This window comes from Trachinotus anak, unplaced genomic scaffold (assembly GCF_046630095.1).
Source record: "Trachinotus anak isolate AG129_WGS33_773 ecotype Australia unplaced genomic scaffold, CSIRO_AGI_Tana_v1 ptg000009l, whole genome shotgun sequence".
In the NCBI taxonomy this organism is placed as follows: domain Eukaryota; kingdom Metazoa; phylum Chordata; class Actinopteri; order Carangiformes; family Carangidae; genus Trachinotus; species Trachinotus anak.
The window spans coordinates 11080238-11096568 of record NW_027273860.1 but is presented as its reverse complement, the minus strand read 5'-3'; the positions used below and the strand labels follow the sequence as shown (position 1 = coordinate 11096568).

At 43.5% G+C, this 16331-nt stretch overlaps 1 protein-coding gene across 17 annotated transcripts in view; it reads left to right on the top strand.

The window, feature by feature from the left end:
* The window catches only part of eya1 (EYA transcriptional coactivator and phosphatase 1), a 63257-nt gene that overhangs the window by 44295 nt on the left and 2631 nt on the right, over window positions 1-16331 (top strand). For all 17 annotated transcript variants that reach the window (XM_071485308.1, XM_071485312.1, XM_071485300.1 and 14 more), the window contains 6 exons: window positions 2857-2946; window positions 12393-12451; window positions 12569-12729; window positions 12956-13070; window positions 13371-13492; window positions 14350-14450. In XM_071485308.1, coding sequence (XP_071341409.1) covers window positions 2857-2946; window positions 12393-12451; window positions 12569-12729; window positions 12956-13070; window positions 13371-13492; window positions 14350-14450 — 648 coding nt within the window. The remainder of the gene's footprint in view (window positions 1-2856; window positions 2947-12392; window positions 12452-12568; window positions 12730-12955; window positions 13071-13370; window positions 13493-14349; window positions 14451-16331) is intronic.

Here is a 16331-nt window from a genome sequence, read left to right as displayed (position 1 = left end):
TGAAAGGTCATTTTCTATCCCATTTCAATGTGTATGCTCATAAGATGAAGAATTTGCTTCTCAAGCCTTTGCTATTTGTTGTTCCATGTAAATTGCATCTCTAAATTTAAACTTTGAAAACAAACAATTTGGGAAACACAACCGAATCCTATTCTCATGGTTTTGTTGAGGTCATAGGTTCTATATATCTTTTTCTTTCTGAGTGCATCTTCCTCTCTGCTTTTCCCCTTTAGATATAGAGATTCTTAACATTAGTTCAACACAAATTCAGGATTTTTAAAATGAGAACTTAATCTATTTTATTTTACTTTTCCTAAATGCAGCTTTTCTAATCACCAATTGTTTTGGCTATGGAAGTGTCTGGGTTTTGAAGTTGAAAATGACATATTGCTCCTCATATGTCAGACAGCTTAGTGTCTGCGGCCCATGCTCGGTGCCTTTGTTCTGGTATGAGGGGGTGTTTGATGGGGGCAGTGTTTTGTTTTTGGGGTGAAAGAGGGCTGCCCCACGACCCTCCACTGTTTATTTACTTTATTCTCGGCCCTGCATGCTGGGTAAAGAGAGAGCTAAGGCTTAGGGAGCTGTGGCTCGGTGATGAGGGACTCTTCAACCACACACACACACACACACATATGAACACACACACATGCATACACAGGGTCTCCAGTGTGCTCCTCTGAAACAGGAAACACTCCTGACTCCATAAGGGCCCATTCCATCAGAGCTCAGCTATAGGATGTGACAGCCGCTAGAGTCCCTCTCACTCTGTTTTCTCTTTTGTTCCCTGTTTTTCTCCACTGCTGCCCATTTCACTCCCCTTTCTACCAACATTTTTTTTCTTCCTCTATTGCTCAAATCTGCTGACACTATCACAACAAAGCCAAATTATAAGGGGCAGACATGCTTACTCGCAGAAACCACAAAGCACGCTACCTCAGAGCTTATCAGAAATGTAAATCTGTAAACTACCTGCCTGTAGAGACCGACTTGCCCCACATCTACCCATCCACCACAACAACCACCCATTCTCCTCTCTCCTGTCTGTCATTCTTGTCATCCCTATCTTAGTGGCACAAACAAAAAAGTTACAAAACAGTTTTCCCTCCAAGCTGCTCTGAGCTAACTATAAATAGATGAGTATCTGAGTGAGCACACATCCACACTTTCTCTCTCTTGCTGTGACCTCCCACCCTCTCTCTGTCTCTGACTGTTTTTCTCTCCCTCTCTCTCTCATACACACATAAACACACTGCTGTTCTTATCAGCTCTTTTAATTGGCATCAAGGCAGCTCACCCCCATAAAGCTGATGGCTGAGACCAGCTGTGGTGCTATTGGGTTGGCCAGAGCTAGAGCTTAAAGTGGGTGGGGATGGGGGATGGGGGGGGGTGTTATTGGTAGGGGCGGGGTACTTGGCGCCCCTGTGGATGGCACTGACATCTCGGGACAGGTGGTGCTAGAGCACTGACAGCAGCAGCACTTTGGCCTTCTGGCCTGCTTGTATTCTTAACTCTCTCACTGACTGATTGTTTAGATTTAATTGGAAAGGATTCACTTGCGCCGGAGAAGACTGCCTTTTCCCACCAAAGCAGCCTGTAATGCTAAATCACCCACCAGCGCCATAGTTTGGGAAGAGGGACCTGGCAGACTGTTGATGTGGGAGGCTAATTATTTTTGATGAATTCTGACTGAAAGATTGATTCGAACTGGGAGGTTAAGAGGAAGGAGAAAGCCTCTAGAAGTGGGGATTGAGCTCTACTTGTGTGGTTTGTCCTCTGTCATTTTAGTGAAAACATAAGCATTGTGGGGTGTGACAGCTAATCAGCAGAAAGCTCAGGTGTGTCTTCAGGTGGTTTAACTCTGTAATCCCTGCTTCTGGTCCTGCCTGGCCTGTCTTTAATGTAGTCTCACACAGCTGCAGAAAATCCTCCTCCACAGCTCACCTATTGTCTCTCTGTATACTTTGCTGAAGACAATTTGCTGATTAGAGATTTCAGATAAAATTCAATTCATTTAATTTGTTTTATCCCTGAACCAACACTTAAAGATAGTATGGGCAAGTGATTTTTCTAAGGCTGATATAAATGTGTTTAAACTGTTTTGCAAATCTGTGAAAATAACTACACAAGGCTTATATCTTTATAAATATTAATGTAAAAATGCGCCAAAGACTTTTTGCTTATTCATTATCTTTTTAAAGGGAAAAATCGCACACATTGTCACAGGCTCATTAACTATTTACAGTGTAGTTCACTCCTCTCTAGGTATTATCTTTCAGACAGTGCAACCATATCACCATTACAGCACGTGTCACATTACTGACAGAGATCATGATTTAAGGAAAAATTACAGTTGTGCACAATGAAGGGCACTGTCGGTATTTCTTTTATATTTGAATTATTTTTAACGTGAATAAATACATCAGTGTGGCTGTGTGATCTAAAGAAACTTCAGTGGGGAGTTGTGTTATATCACCTGCAGAGCAATCAGACGATGCATCAGCACAAGTATGTGAAGAATGGGCTATTTACGATGAGGCTGTGACCCCAACTCTTCTAAATCGACCACCCCTCCTGAGAAGAGACAGGCTTTTACTGCATTCATTCAAGTCTGTGGCTTTTCTGATGACTATTTTGGTCCCTTTTGGAGGCTCGTAAATAGAGGCTGAAACCTTCAAGTCCAGCTAACGTCTTCTTTTAAGGGAATAGCCTGCTCAGGAATTTAAAGGGATTCTGTGTTAACTGAGTGACTTACATGGAACAGCATTATTTATTATATCACATTAACTGCTTAAAAATGAGAAGAAAAAAACGCAGAAAAAAAGTTTGTTTTTTGAATTCCTTTTTTCTCTTTTTCAGGATCCACCAACATCTGTATCATTAGGCCTGAGGATGGAAGAAATGATCTTCAACTTGGCCGACACACACTTATTCTTTAACGACTTAGAGGTGGGTGTGTTTGTGTGTTTTTACTCTTTTCTTTAAGCTTTCTTTAGTACGTTTTGATGTTTGTGGTGAGTTTAGTGGTCAGATGAGTTATATATTCTAACAGGAGCTTAAGAGGAGTCCATTAAGATTTTAGTGAAATCAGCAACAACTGTTTCATAGCGTGGAGACTGTTGCTCAGTTATCGGTCCCACAGTGGTGAAGTATTACCTCAGAGCCCAAGGGATACCATGAATTTTACATGTGCTGTCAGTCTCTGTCGTTCCTGGGTCACCAGCCTTGCCCCCACCCCACCTTCCTCCCACTCCCATAGCAGCGAGTGCAATTTGTCAGGCTCTAGTGTTTCTGTGGCCACTCTGTCTGTCTGTGTGTCATGCTGTGTGCTTGGTGTCGCTGTCCACCTACACCACAGACCCTTCCGTCACAGCATGAAATCCCCCACCGTCTCCCTCCCACGCCTCTTTACCCACCCCAGCCCCCGATTCATGTACGGCTAGTGTAAAATCTGCCCCTGGGGCACAGGAATAAAGGGATCAGGGATAGGGAGGTGTGTACGTGTATGTGTGTGTGTGTGTGTGTGTGTTGTGGGGTGTCTGAGTGTCTACCTCACTCTGGGGAGCAGTGAAGTAAGGCCAGAGGGTCAGGGATGCCTATAGGCTCAAACTGTATGTACAGAAAAATGTGCACTACATTTGTTCATATATACAGTCTACACAGACATGAAATGCACCCATTGCCCTCTGTCCAGATCCAGATGTCAAACCCAGCTTACTGCCTGTGCTCATCACATTTTAGCAATAAACAAAGCAATTCATCTTCACGTTACTTCCCTCAACAATTGCTCTGTCCAATTCTCTGTCTGCTATTTTACTGAGTATTCCTCCTTGATTTTTCTCCCTGTCTCTTCCTCTCTGTGTGTTTCTCCGGCTGAATCTGATCCCACTGACCCAGCGCTTTCCCTCAGTGTCCTGCTTTATGTTGACCTCACAGTAGAGGAAATGTTTTGTTTGATACTTAAGTGTGAAGAGATCTGTGGCCTGTCTGCCAAGTCTCATTACTCACCACCACCATGTTCGGCTTTGCTACATGAAGCAAACCCAAGACGGAGGAAAAAGCGGGGGAGAGAGAGACACAGAGAAAGAAAATGTTCGTACTCCCCCAGACAGACGAGTGACTGAGATTCCAAATGCAGTCATCATGATCAAAGTTAATTGGCTGCAATTGGCTGGTTAAATATTTCCTTATGCCCAGGCCATGTAGAATCCATTCTAGCTGCACTTTATTTAATAGATGTGCCCCAATCATTTGAAAAAATGGAAGTTTGTGACAACGCTTAAATGTGGTTTTGCTCAACATCTGTCCTGTGTTTTGATTTCTTTTCATGTGTGATGAAACTGCTCACAGATGAATTGGCAGCTCAAACTGCTTATGAAATTATTTAAAAATGCAGCGAATCTATTTCTTCTGCTCTATCTCAGTTACCAAATTATTAGATTTTGTTATGACACTTAAAAGCTTCAGAGTTTTTTCCAGTATGACTGAAGTAGCTATCTGTGGTCTGCTGCAAGCATGCATTTTAAACCGTGCAATGTAAAGACCCCTCTGCAGACACTGAAATGATTGTCATTAACAATCATACCAGAGGAGGAGTGACATTCTCTTGAAGGCATATAGATCTCTAAGCTTAAACTGAGTTGGGCCACTCTGAGTGTTAAGTGCCAGGTCTCAGCAATATCTAACCAGTTGTGTTTCCTCTCTGCTGATTTACAGTCCTCCATCTCAGATAGAGCTAAATAGAGTCCAGCTATAAATACCGCAGCCAGCAGCAGTTATGTATTTAAGCATGTGCAGAAATGCATATGGTCCATCTAATTTAGTCTAAGCCATAAAGGGAGACCCCAGAGGCTGTGCAGAAACACAGGTGCAGGGTTAGTGGCCCAACGGTGTGTGTGAGCGGGCCATCGAAGTCTTAACACTGTTGTCCTGCCAGCCACTGCACAGGAAAATTGAATATGGACCCTGCTTCCATAATTCTTCACAATATGTGCAGTTAAGTATAATTTTGCTTGTGTTAAAATGTGAGTTTAAAAATTCATTAATCATTTTTAAACACTTTAAATGAATAAGGGTTGTTTACAGCCCTGTAAACATCACAATTAAGGATAATATTGTGCCCAGCCTGCCGAAGCCACAGCAAAGTCTCTAATCTTGTGTATTATGTGCCTTGAAGTGTGTGTGTGAGACTGTGTGTGAATGGAGGCTGGGCCGTGTTGATGGAGCTGGTGAGTGACGATTCAGAGGAAAGTCATAAAAAGAAAGAGGGCATGCCGAAGGGGTCAACAGGGATCAGTTTCACCCTTACGTCTCTCTCTCTCTCCCTCTTTCTCCTCTAACCTTTTCCTGGATCAGCGCTCTCTCTTTTCATTCACTTTTAGATAGTGGGTCCTAGAAATACTGCACCTCCCCAAAAGATTTCACCTCCCAACCCACACACACACACACACACACACACACACAAATCTTTCTATCGATCGGCCTGTACAAACCATTTGCTGCTCAGCCCTTTAAAGGGTGGGTGTAGTATTGTATGAACAACACAATCTGTTTTTATGATCAAAAATGCGCTCACTGAAGAAAATATCAGCAAAGTAATTCATGGCAATATGATCCTTATTGATGTGATCTCCACTGTATTAATTTTCCTGGTAGAAGAAGTTGTATTTCAATAGCTACAGAGATAAACATATAATCAGTTAATCCGATAAAAATCAATCATTTTTGTAATTTGTTAATTAATAGCAACAGTATATTAGTAAGGTTTTATCAATAACTTCTTATTCAATTTATTTTATTTTCAGAATTTGACAGAAGTAACTTTTCTTTTCAAAATAATGTACTTTTACAAGTACATTTCAAAGAAGATTTGTTCTTCTTATATCTTATTTTTGAAATATAGTCAGTTTGCTTCATTGCATGCCATTTTTATGCTAGGGCTGTAGCGTGGGTTTGAATGTGGAGTTAATTGATGGTGTAAAGTGATGTGTGTAATGAAGCCCACTGAGGCTGAGCTCACAGGGAAGACTGACAGCTCTGCTGTGACTCAGGGTGTGAGTTTACTGTAGGTGCGCTGCTGCAGCCCAAACGCTAACACCAAGCAGTATGTGGGAACCAGGGGCCTCTCTCTCTTTGGCCGAGCCCCCTGTGTTCCCCTCGCAGTGGGGTACGGGGGCTGCCGTTTCCCCCCTCCCTGAGTGAGAAAACAACCCTCCCTGTCTGGAGGATAAAGGGCATGGGGGCAAACCACTCACAGGGAGAGAGAGGGGGAGAGGTCTCTAAAGGTGGGAACATTTTAAATTAGTCCACTGATGCCTCCATGCTGTGTGCACACACTCTCTCACACTCATACACACTCACTCTTAACATGTTGTGCTGCAAAGTTTCATTATACACACATCCAGGCAAACGCATACATACTGTACGAACACTCAATAAAGTACCCACACACTCTCACACACACATACCTGCAGAGCAACCCTATGACACTGTGAGCTGACTGCCTTTTATAGCTCCCACCCTGCATTCACAGGTTTAAAACCTCCTCTGTCACTCTCACCCAGGGGCTGCCTGTTAATGAGAGATGCTGTGAAATGCACGGTTACCTTTTCCTAGTGGCTGAAATGGCTCTCCAGAGCCTCTTAGTATGAAGCTATTCTGTAGGTTTTATGTCCCACAGTAGAGTCAGATCCTGTACTCGCCATTCCATATGATTGGTAGTTTTATGATGTTTTCCTTGATAGTTGATTTATTTATTAATTTAAAAAAAAAATTTTTTTTTGTGATTTTATTCCCAGTAAGGAGAAATATAACGCTAACTGTGCTTTTCACTGAATCATGACATTAAGTTGTTCAGCTGATTGGTTACCAGTTGACACTGTAGCTGATTTTTGCTTTTATATTTCAAATACCTCCCATCATTTTAACCAAGCAGTCACTCATCTAGATCTGCACTGTGAAAAGCTATGAAACCATGGATTAAGAGTTCATATTCCTTTTTTTAGTTTCCCAATATAAAATATGCTGCTAAAACCAAATGGCAACAGTAAACTAGGCCATTTTCAAATATGGCATATTTTGTCAGATGGTCTGTGCACACTGATGTGGGTATTTCATCAGTTGCCTGGCCACTGATGCAGCAGTTCTGTCATGCTCCTCGACAGAACTCCATCAAGTCTCAAGGCGGGGCCACTGATGTGTTTTGGAAAGACTACAGAGAGAAAGTGGAGGTTTCAAAGCCACTTTGTCAGTCTTTGCTCCACAGAGCTCCACTTCACCCCCACCTTCTACCATGCACCAGTAGGGGTTGCGGGTGCATGGAAAATATAACATTACTGTCTGGTGACAAATGATGATATTTAAGAATAGATTTCTTGTCCTGAATTAAAAAGAGACACACAGCACCTGCCCAGTGTGGTCTGTGGAAGAAGAGAACAGAAACTTGCACAGATTTGTCCAAACAACAGTCCACTTGGCAGGAATAAACTGTTTCTCTATGGATACGTTTGTTGCGGGGGGAAAATGCTGAAATGGCTGAGATTTGATATTGCATTTAATGTTGCTCTCCTTTGAGGTGTGGTTTGGACTTGCAATGCCAAAAACAGGAAATAATGAGAAGCAGCTCATCCATCACACAGAACTAATTTATACTTTTCACTGCCTACCTGTGGGGTGTTTCCTTCTCTTCCAACTTTTCCAGTCATTACAGCAGCACTTTAAAGACCATTTTGTGAAAATTCAGTCTATGTCTGAGCAAATGGTACTCGTGCTCCCTCTGGATCCCTTTTCCGGATTGTGTGAATTTTTGTAAAAACCAGCAGAGACTTCTCTATACCTGTGCTTTGTTTGGCGCTGATGTTTGAATTCCATGACTGTTCAAGCACAGATTGTGGATTGGAATGAAGTAGGTTCGAAGAACTCTTCCTTTGTTACCCACATCCTGTGTTTGACCCCCAGGTAATCACAGCCCCCCTCCCTTCTGCACCCTCCTCCTTTCCCCTCAGACAGGGGTGCCTGTGGTGGGAACAGAGAAGGAAGTTGCTGGGGGTCACAGACCACGGGGGGGGTGGGATGACAGCCTCTGCCAGTGGAGTGGTAGTATTGAGAACCTGCGAACCATGGATGAGCCTTTTTCACATGGCATTAGCCTGTAGGGTCACAAAGAATGCTGTGATGACGGCTGTTATCGCTCACACTGTGGTTTTGACCACCCACCCCCACCCCAACAGCTCACCTGAGAGAGAAGACGAGAGAGGGGGGGACGACTGGGGGCAGCTTGTATCCAAAAAGTGGACACTGTCTGTACGGCAGTGACCTGCACCTCTATGGGAAGAACAGGTCTAAAGGTTATTTCCGATAGCTCGCTCCTTCCTGTGTTTTGGTAACATGCGTTTCTGAGTGTCTTTCTTCTACCTGTCTCTGACTGTTGCAGTCACCACTCTGAGCTCTTTCCAGGGCTACAGGAAGATTCAGGCCGTCATTGCTGATTGCTTAATGACAGATACCAAGGGAACAAAGAGGGCTCTGATATTTCCTCCCCAGTGAAAAGTTGTCAGCAGACTAGTGACGAGACAGCGAAAGGAAGAGAGAGTGAATGATGCAGAGATGGACTCATCCTGAGGCGGAAACATCCTGCCTTCGATTGTAACATTTTTTAGTAATTTTGTCTTTCCTGTACAGATAAAGACTGTTTGGTAGCTGAATGAATTCAGATGAAAGAAGAATGTTGCTGATGAATTTTACAGAAAGACGTAGAGTTTGCATAAGGAGTAATTGCGATGGCTTCTGGTGGAGGGTCTTCACTCCTGAGTACAGTAGGAACATCTGGTGTGAGTTAGCAGTGATTGTAGGTTTTAGAGAGACCACTGTTTGCTTGGTGAGGGGAGAATGGGGGGATTCGATGGAAAAGAGATGTTCAAAAGGTTCTAAGAAATTCTTAGACTGCCCCTCAATGGGCCACCATCTTGAAGGCCTGTCATTCTATTGTTGTTACACAAACAAAATAATAGCAGCCTGCAATTTTTTTTTCTTCTAAGCCTTCCATTGAGTCACTGACAGTAACTTTAAGTGCTTATAAAGTCTTTTAACCTTAAGTCCTGTGTCCTTATAAATAAGCTACTTCATGACAAGGTAGCACTAAATAAACAGAAAATTATGTTTATATTTTTTTTATGAAGCACATTGCTGTGTATTTGCTCTTATTTCCATTCTGTATGCACAGTATGCATGTTTTGGATCTGTTCTATTTACTTGGCATTTCATAATCCATCCATCTAACAATGCTGAATTGCAGTTGAGACCTTCAGCGAGTCCATCAGTTAGTAAAACTCACTTCCCAATAGTGTTTCTTTCCATACCACTTTGACTATACGACTGTACTTAACTGACTTGAACCTGCACCATCCATGGCTCTGTGGTGTTTACGAGACCTTCAGAAGTGGCTCCTAATGAGTATGTGTAAGGGTTACTGTACGACATTACCCACAGCCACCTCCTCTATTAGCTTTCCCGGTCCTCCCAGGGAGCCGGTGCAGAGGTTTATGCCAGCCCCAGCTGGGAACAGTAATTGTTGGAGTCGGCGCATTTTTCCAACGACCCCCACTTTTTTTATTCACAGCGCACACACACAGACAAACTTCTATCTGGAGGTCTCAAGCCCTGTTCAGCTGTTAATCACGCATTGTAGTATCTACTGAATTAAAAAAACTGTGTAAACATGCAAAAGCGATGAAATGAAAATGGTATAGGCATTCAAATTGGAAAACCCAAAGTGCTGTGTTTACCTTGGCCTCTTGAATTTTTAACACTTTACAGTTGTTCAGGTTTGATGTGTTTATTAGCTTTAAGGATTTGGAAAAGTCCATGAAAAATCATTCATAATCAGGCGGCAGCTATAAAGGCTGCAGTTAGACCTAATTACTGAGACATATTTATGTATATCAGGTCATGTTGAAGTTTGGGCTCTGGCACCTAAACTAGGCCCATAATGAACATGCTGAGTAATATTGTTCTCAGATATCTGTGTTGATCCATGCTGGCTGTCAGACTCTGAAAGAAACACATTACATAGGAAGAATAAACATGAGGAACTATTGTCATCCAACAAGGTACCAGGAGACAGCATGCAATTAGGCAATGATATACCAAATGAGTGGGACTGAATGGTCCAGTACCAAAGTGAAAGAGGTGGCAGGAGCTTGTGTAGCAGGCTGATTGTGTCTGATTCATCAGCAGGTAATTACTGGATAATAGAAGCATTCCAGTCACTTGCACCAGAATGGGAGGTCTTTGAAAGGAGGCTTTATGTGGTGCTTAACCCAGGGTGCTGTTTTTGTTTTCCTAAACAAACAGACATGCCTCCACTACTTAAGGAATTAAGCACATCAATACTCCTGGCTTGAGTTCTGTTCTGAGGAACGTTTCAGGATAATTTGTGAACATAAATTATCCACGAGTTTGTTGGCAGCACATCATCAAGCTGGGACAAATTGCTGCTTTCTTCAACTATTAAAGATCTACTGGTGAGTGTCTGGAAACAGATTAGGCCAACTGAGCTGAGAGCCCCCGCCTGTACCCCATCTCCAATTGGCAGTCCATCTTCTGGAACTCGGGGCTCTGAGCTCGCTCCATGTGAGGTCACTTTGGACTCTCTCCCCCGGCATTTACCCGCTGCTCTCCTCCATATCCACCTCTCTACCCTCCCACCGCCTTATCGGGGTGCCGGAGCCCCAGAGAGGAGGGGAGAGGGGTCACGGGGTCAAAGTCTTTTCCTCTTTGGATCTCGGGGCTTGCTGGGAGAGGCTTGGCGAGAGAATGGCTGCATTAGAGCTGGGGTTGGGGGTCAAGATTTTAATTCTGTTAAAGAACAGCTGGTTTGAGTTTCTCCTCACATCGCTCTCCCCTCCCTCTCCCCACAAATCCAGGGAGATGAAAAATTTGTTCAGAGGGGAACCAGTAAAATAAAAAAGGTTTACGGTCCAAAGCCCTTACCCTTACCCTGCTCTAGCATTAGAGAGGAATGCAATAACGTCAGCATTTGGCCTCAGTTAGATTGACTTAAAACAAGGAAGTCCTTTTCTGTGTTTGGGTGTCTTAACAGCCGGATGAAACTTAATTAAAAAGCTTACAAAATCAGGAGGGATTTTTCACACTTGAGACTGGAGGAATTATCTCTCTCAAGTTTCAATTATTATTTCTCACATAACTTTAAACAGGGGAGACTAACCTTTTTGGCAGTTAGACATCCAATTTAAAACCTGTAGCTTTCCAGAGAAAGTCTTTAAGTTACTTCATAGAGATATCAAATAGTCTCACTGTTATTCATTCTATATTAGAGATGACTGAAACAAAGTGAAACGTTGATGTCACATTCAGTCTTAACAAGGTCATTTCTCAACCTCCTGTTGGCAATATTGCGAGCCATCCCAAGTTTTAGCAAAAAGTTGCTCAGCTGGTCTCTCTCTGCTCTGCCCCATGTGAAATGTGTTGATCTGAATGCCAAGGCAGGACTCCCTCACATTTCAAGCTGGCTGAGGGGGGCGGAGAGAGAGGAGAAAGAGGGAGGCACTAGAGCGTTCCTATAAATGGAAAACTAATAACAGATTTTTAGTGTGTTTTCTCCTGCGCTCTTTTACCGGCTGGCTGGATGACTGGCCCCGGGGCTGTGTTGGTGTGTGGCGCAGCAGCAATCAGAGGTCATAATTTCATTGGCGGTTAGCATCAGGTTCAATTTTTCTAGTAGGTTACATTTACCAGAAAGTCTGGATTGTGTTACTGTGTACCGGTGGAATCAGTGCAGAGCTGCAGAATCCCTCTACCTTTCCAAGAGGAGCCAGGCACCCCCAAAGGGGAAGAGGAGTGTGCACACATGTGTAGAGATACACAGACACATACACACATGCACAGACCATTATTGCCAAGTCTCTTTATATATTCAGCTACCCTACACACATCCTTCTACTGTATGTATATATGTCTATGCTCTCAGACATAGCTGCTCAGATGCCAACCTGGGGAGTGTTTAGAGTTGCTAGATTGGGACTTAATTGGTTATGTCTGTGGGTGTGCATATCTTTAGACCCCTCTAGTGGTAGCAGTCCATTCAGACTGATGATGAGGTTCATTTTTGTTTGGACAGAGCTGGTTAGGGTAAAGGGAAAGAAAAATGTGGAGAGCTGATTTAAAAGGATATAAAGGGAAAGTCAAGGCGAAGGGGGATTAAAGCTAAGGTGTCCAGCCAGAGCACAAATTCCTGAATACATATATTTTTTTCCCAGTGAAAAATGACCTGGAACATGTGGGGAGTGTCCTCGCCCAAGAAAGAACCCAATCTAACTTCTGTTTCTTCATGAGTATATGAATCCTACATTACAAAGTGTATGTTTTGTGTGTTGCAGGAATGTGACCAGGTACATATTGACGATGTGTCCTCTGATGACAATGGGCAGGATCTAAGGTACAACATGACTGCATTTTGTGCACTTCTTTTCATTATTAAATGTGCTATATGCTTTGCTACCATCAGTGATGCAGCAGCTTGCCCTAACAGATCCTGTCTTTGTCTTAATCTCAGTACGTATAACTTCAGCGCTGATGGTTTCCACGCAGCAGCGACCAGTGCCAACCTATGTCTGGCCACAGGCGTGCGGGGAGGCGTGGACTGGATGAGAAAACTGGCCTTCCGCTACAGACGAGTAAAAGAAATCTACACCACCTACAAAAATAACGTCGGAGGTAATCCCTAACAAGCAGCGCTGTTCTGTACCAATCTGTTGAGTAGAAATGAGTTTGCAGATGTAACGTGCCCTTGTTGTGTGGGCTTTTGTGTGAGTGTCTGTGCATGTTCACGTGTGTGTTCTAAAAGCACACATGCCACACCACTTGGTCAGGGTAAATTTTGAAAATTTCAGTGGTATTCAGAGGGCTGGTCCAACCCAAACAATGTTACCCTACGTTTCAGGTCTGCTGGGCCCAGCCAAAAGGGAAGCCTGGTTGCAATTGCGAGCAGAAATTGAAGCCTTGACGGACTCCTGGTTAACACTGGCACTGAAAGCACTAACATTAATCCACTCAAGGTAGGACTCCAGCGAGGAAAATTGTACCCAGTCCCATACCGCACATATATAAACTTGCATGTGGTGTAAGTAAGTCAACTCCATACTCCCAAGCTATTAAAGAAACACCAATGTTCTGAATTTGTCTTTCAGACAGGCTTTGTCCTAAGAGCGCTAAGAGATCCGACTCTGAGAACATGTTTTAAACAATTTATACATTAGTTTGTCTTTTTTTTCAGCACATTGTTTTTTATTTGTCCTACCACTGTGATTTAAAATGTTGCTGTCCCTTTTCTCTCCTCCTCTGTTCTTCTAATCCAGGTCAAACTGTGTGAATATCCTGGTGACCACCACACAGCTCATCCCTGCCCTGGCTAAAGTCTTGCTCTATGGCTTGGGAATAGTCTTTCCTATCGAGAATATTTATAGTGCAACCAAAATAGGTAAATATTCTGAAGTGTGTGATTTGAGTTCTCCTCATGTATTCTGTAATGTTTCTTCTCCATCATCAATCTATCACTTTGGGACATGAACGCTTATTATTGTAGCAGTGTGAGTGTAAACAGTTAAGACACACATGCTACTTCAGTGACAGGGCTGAGGCGTGGACGGGGTGGGAGATTCAGTCACCGGAGAGGGTTGATGTTCTTCTGTGAAGGAATCAGCCTAATCAGCCTGGGATTATTTTTCTGGAGCTGGGCCTGTACTGGGCCTCCCCAGGCCTCTCCTGCTCAGTCTCTGCATATGAAACCACTTCTGCACATTTATGTCATTCCACAGCAACAAAACCACCCCCCCCCACCCTTCTCCTCCTCCTCCTTTACCCCCATCTCCCCCCTTTTCCTCCAGTCCTTCCCCTTCTTCAGTGTTTCAAATGCAAAATAAACATTAAGCTTCACTCCTGCGCCATTTTCAGGCCCATCAGCACAGAGCTGGAGCAGAGTGCAGCTCAGGGTTCCTCAGTGCATTAAGCGCACTGGCCCTCCTAACCAGATCCTGTAGCATTCTGCTTTAGCTGATTTAAGTCCATTTGTCCCGTGTTTGAGGAGGAGGAGTGAGTTAATGGTTTTCAGATTGTTTTTATCTGAAGGCTGATCTTATCACATCTCCTTGCTGAGCTCAAAGTGTTTACACTCGGCCCTATTTTGTACGTGTGGTGTTTTTAAAGGGAGCTCTTGTCACCCTGTGCCTCTGAATCAACTTGATGGTTTTCAGTTTTTGCAAATGTGTGTGTGTAACTGTGTATCTGTTTGCATCCATGCAACACTCCACTAACATCCCTCTGTCGACTCCTCCACAGGAAAGGAGAGCTGCTTTGAGAGAGTAATTCAAAGGTTTGGGAGGAAAGTTGTTTACATTGTTGTTGGAGATGGTGTGGAAGAGGAGCAAGGCTCGAAAAAGGTGAGAGGTCTTGAAATAATAGATATTAAAGACATACTGCAGTGGTGTCATCTGGTGAAAACATTTATCTGAAGCAGATTGGGCGAGGAGAAAAGATAATGTTTGGAATTGTGATTACTTTCCGTAAGGTGGAGAGTTCATTATGAGCACAAAACATACCTGCCATACCTCTCCAAAGAAAGGAATCAGTGCTCCAGCTCTCCTCCTCAACAGTCTTCCTTTACTTTTATGTGTTTATCCTCTTATAGTGCATCCAAGTACAAGAGAGAAAGTCCGTGGTGTGTAATCAGCGCTCTTCCTCCGCCATCTCAGGTTTACAGAGCAGGGGAGGGGAGAGATGGCATAATTATATATTCCTGCTCGGTGCCCTGAGCAGCGTGAATGCTGCATGTGTAACGCTAGACAGGCCCTTTCAGGCATGATGAAGGCACATCGTAAATGGAGCACTCATAAAGGAGACTTAAATCATTGTTGATGAAATTAGAATATTTACTGCAATGACAAGCCTGTTGGCACGAGACAGATCAAGAAAGGCTCAAAGCTGACATCTCCCGCACTCTTTCAGGAAACATGACGGTATCTGTTCAGATGAATCTGACTCGCCCTTTTCATGTTACCTGTTGGCTCTTGCTCCACAATTTGTGTATTCAGCGTTTCTGCCAAGTTTGGATGTAAACCAAATGCCACATGCAAGCCACACACAGCAAACATATTCATTAGCAAATTAATCAGCTGCCCAGGAGCATATTTCACTGACAGTTATGGTGAGCTACGGTGTCAGGGTGAAGACATGGAGTTTCCCTTTGAAAAGCCTCCAGCTCCTTTTTCACCTGTTTCTCAGTAAACAATGAGTAGAAGTGTGAGGACAGATGAAGAGTGATTAGGCAGTGATTAGGAAGAGGTAGCAACCTTTACCCTGGATTAGTGTGTAAAGCAATAGCTTTGTATTATGAAAAGCGAACACGCCCTGGGAATATGGTCTCGAGGGATGATTGTGGAAAAAGATGCAAATATTTTTACTCAGTCTTGAGTTGTTGGAGTGTGACATTGATGGAAGGATAAGGCGTTTTTTTTTTTTTTTTTCCCTGTCTGAGCAGTGCGAGTCCCACGACACGCCATGCGGTAAAAGGTTTCTGTGTCAACATCAGAGAGGACGTGAAATAACACAACAATTTCACCCGTCAGGAGGCACATATCAGACGTGACACTGTGTGGAACTACAAAAGCAAATGTCTGAGAGTTCTCCTGGCCCTCATTCCTTCACCTAAAAAAAATCCCTGAAACAATTCTGCCTTCAGTTATTCGCCATCGCCTGGGAGAGAAAGGAGAGATAACATCTCCAGCTTTTAAACTTAAAAGCAAAGACAATTTACAAAACAAAAAGCAAAGAGCTTTTTAAGGGTCAGTGCAGGCTCTCCTAAGCGGAACATATGCCTGGGAGAGGCCATACCTTTGATAAGGGGAGGGTAATGGTCTCCACACACTGAGGAGCTGAGGACTCTACCTGACAAGCTCCTTTCATTCTCTGCGACTCAGGTTTCTCCCCCGTCCTCTGCTTGGAAACAACAGCTCATTTGCACTGTCCTAAACACACACTAACAGGCAGGAGGTACATTTAAAAGAGACTGTGGGGAGTTCACTCCTGTTGAGGCTGAAGACAGCTACTGGATTAGTTTGATGGTATAAAACTGCACAGAGAAATTAGTTAGAGGTGCAGATGTGCTATTTGGCCGCATAGATGTATGCACAAGGGAGTGAGAAGAGCAGTTGGGCTGTGTTATTGATATGATTGCTTTTCCTGGTGAATGAACCAGTTTTACTTTATCCACTGAATGAATTAGCTGCAGTGTAAATCTTCCACCCGCTTCTTGCAAGTGTTCA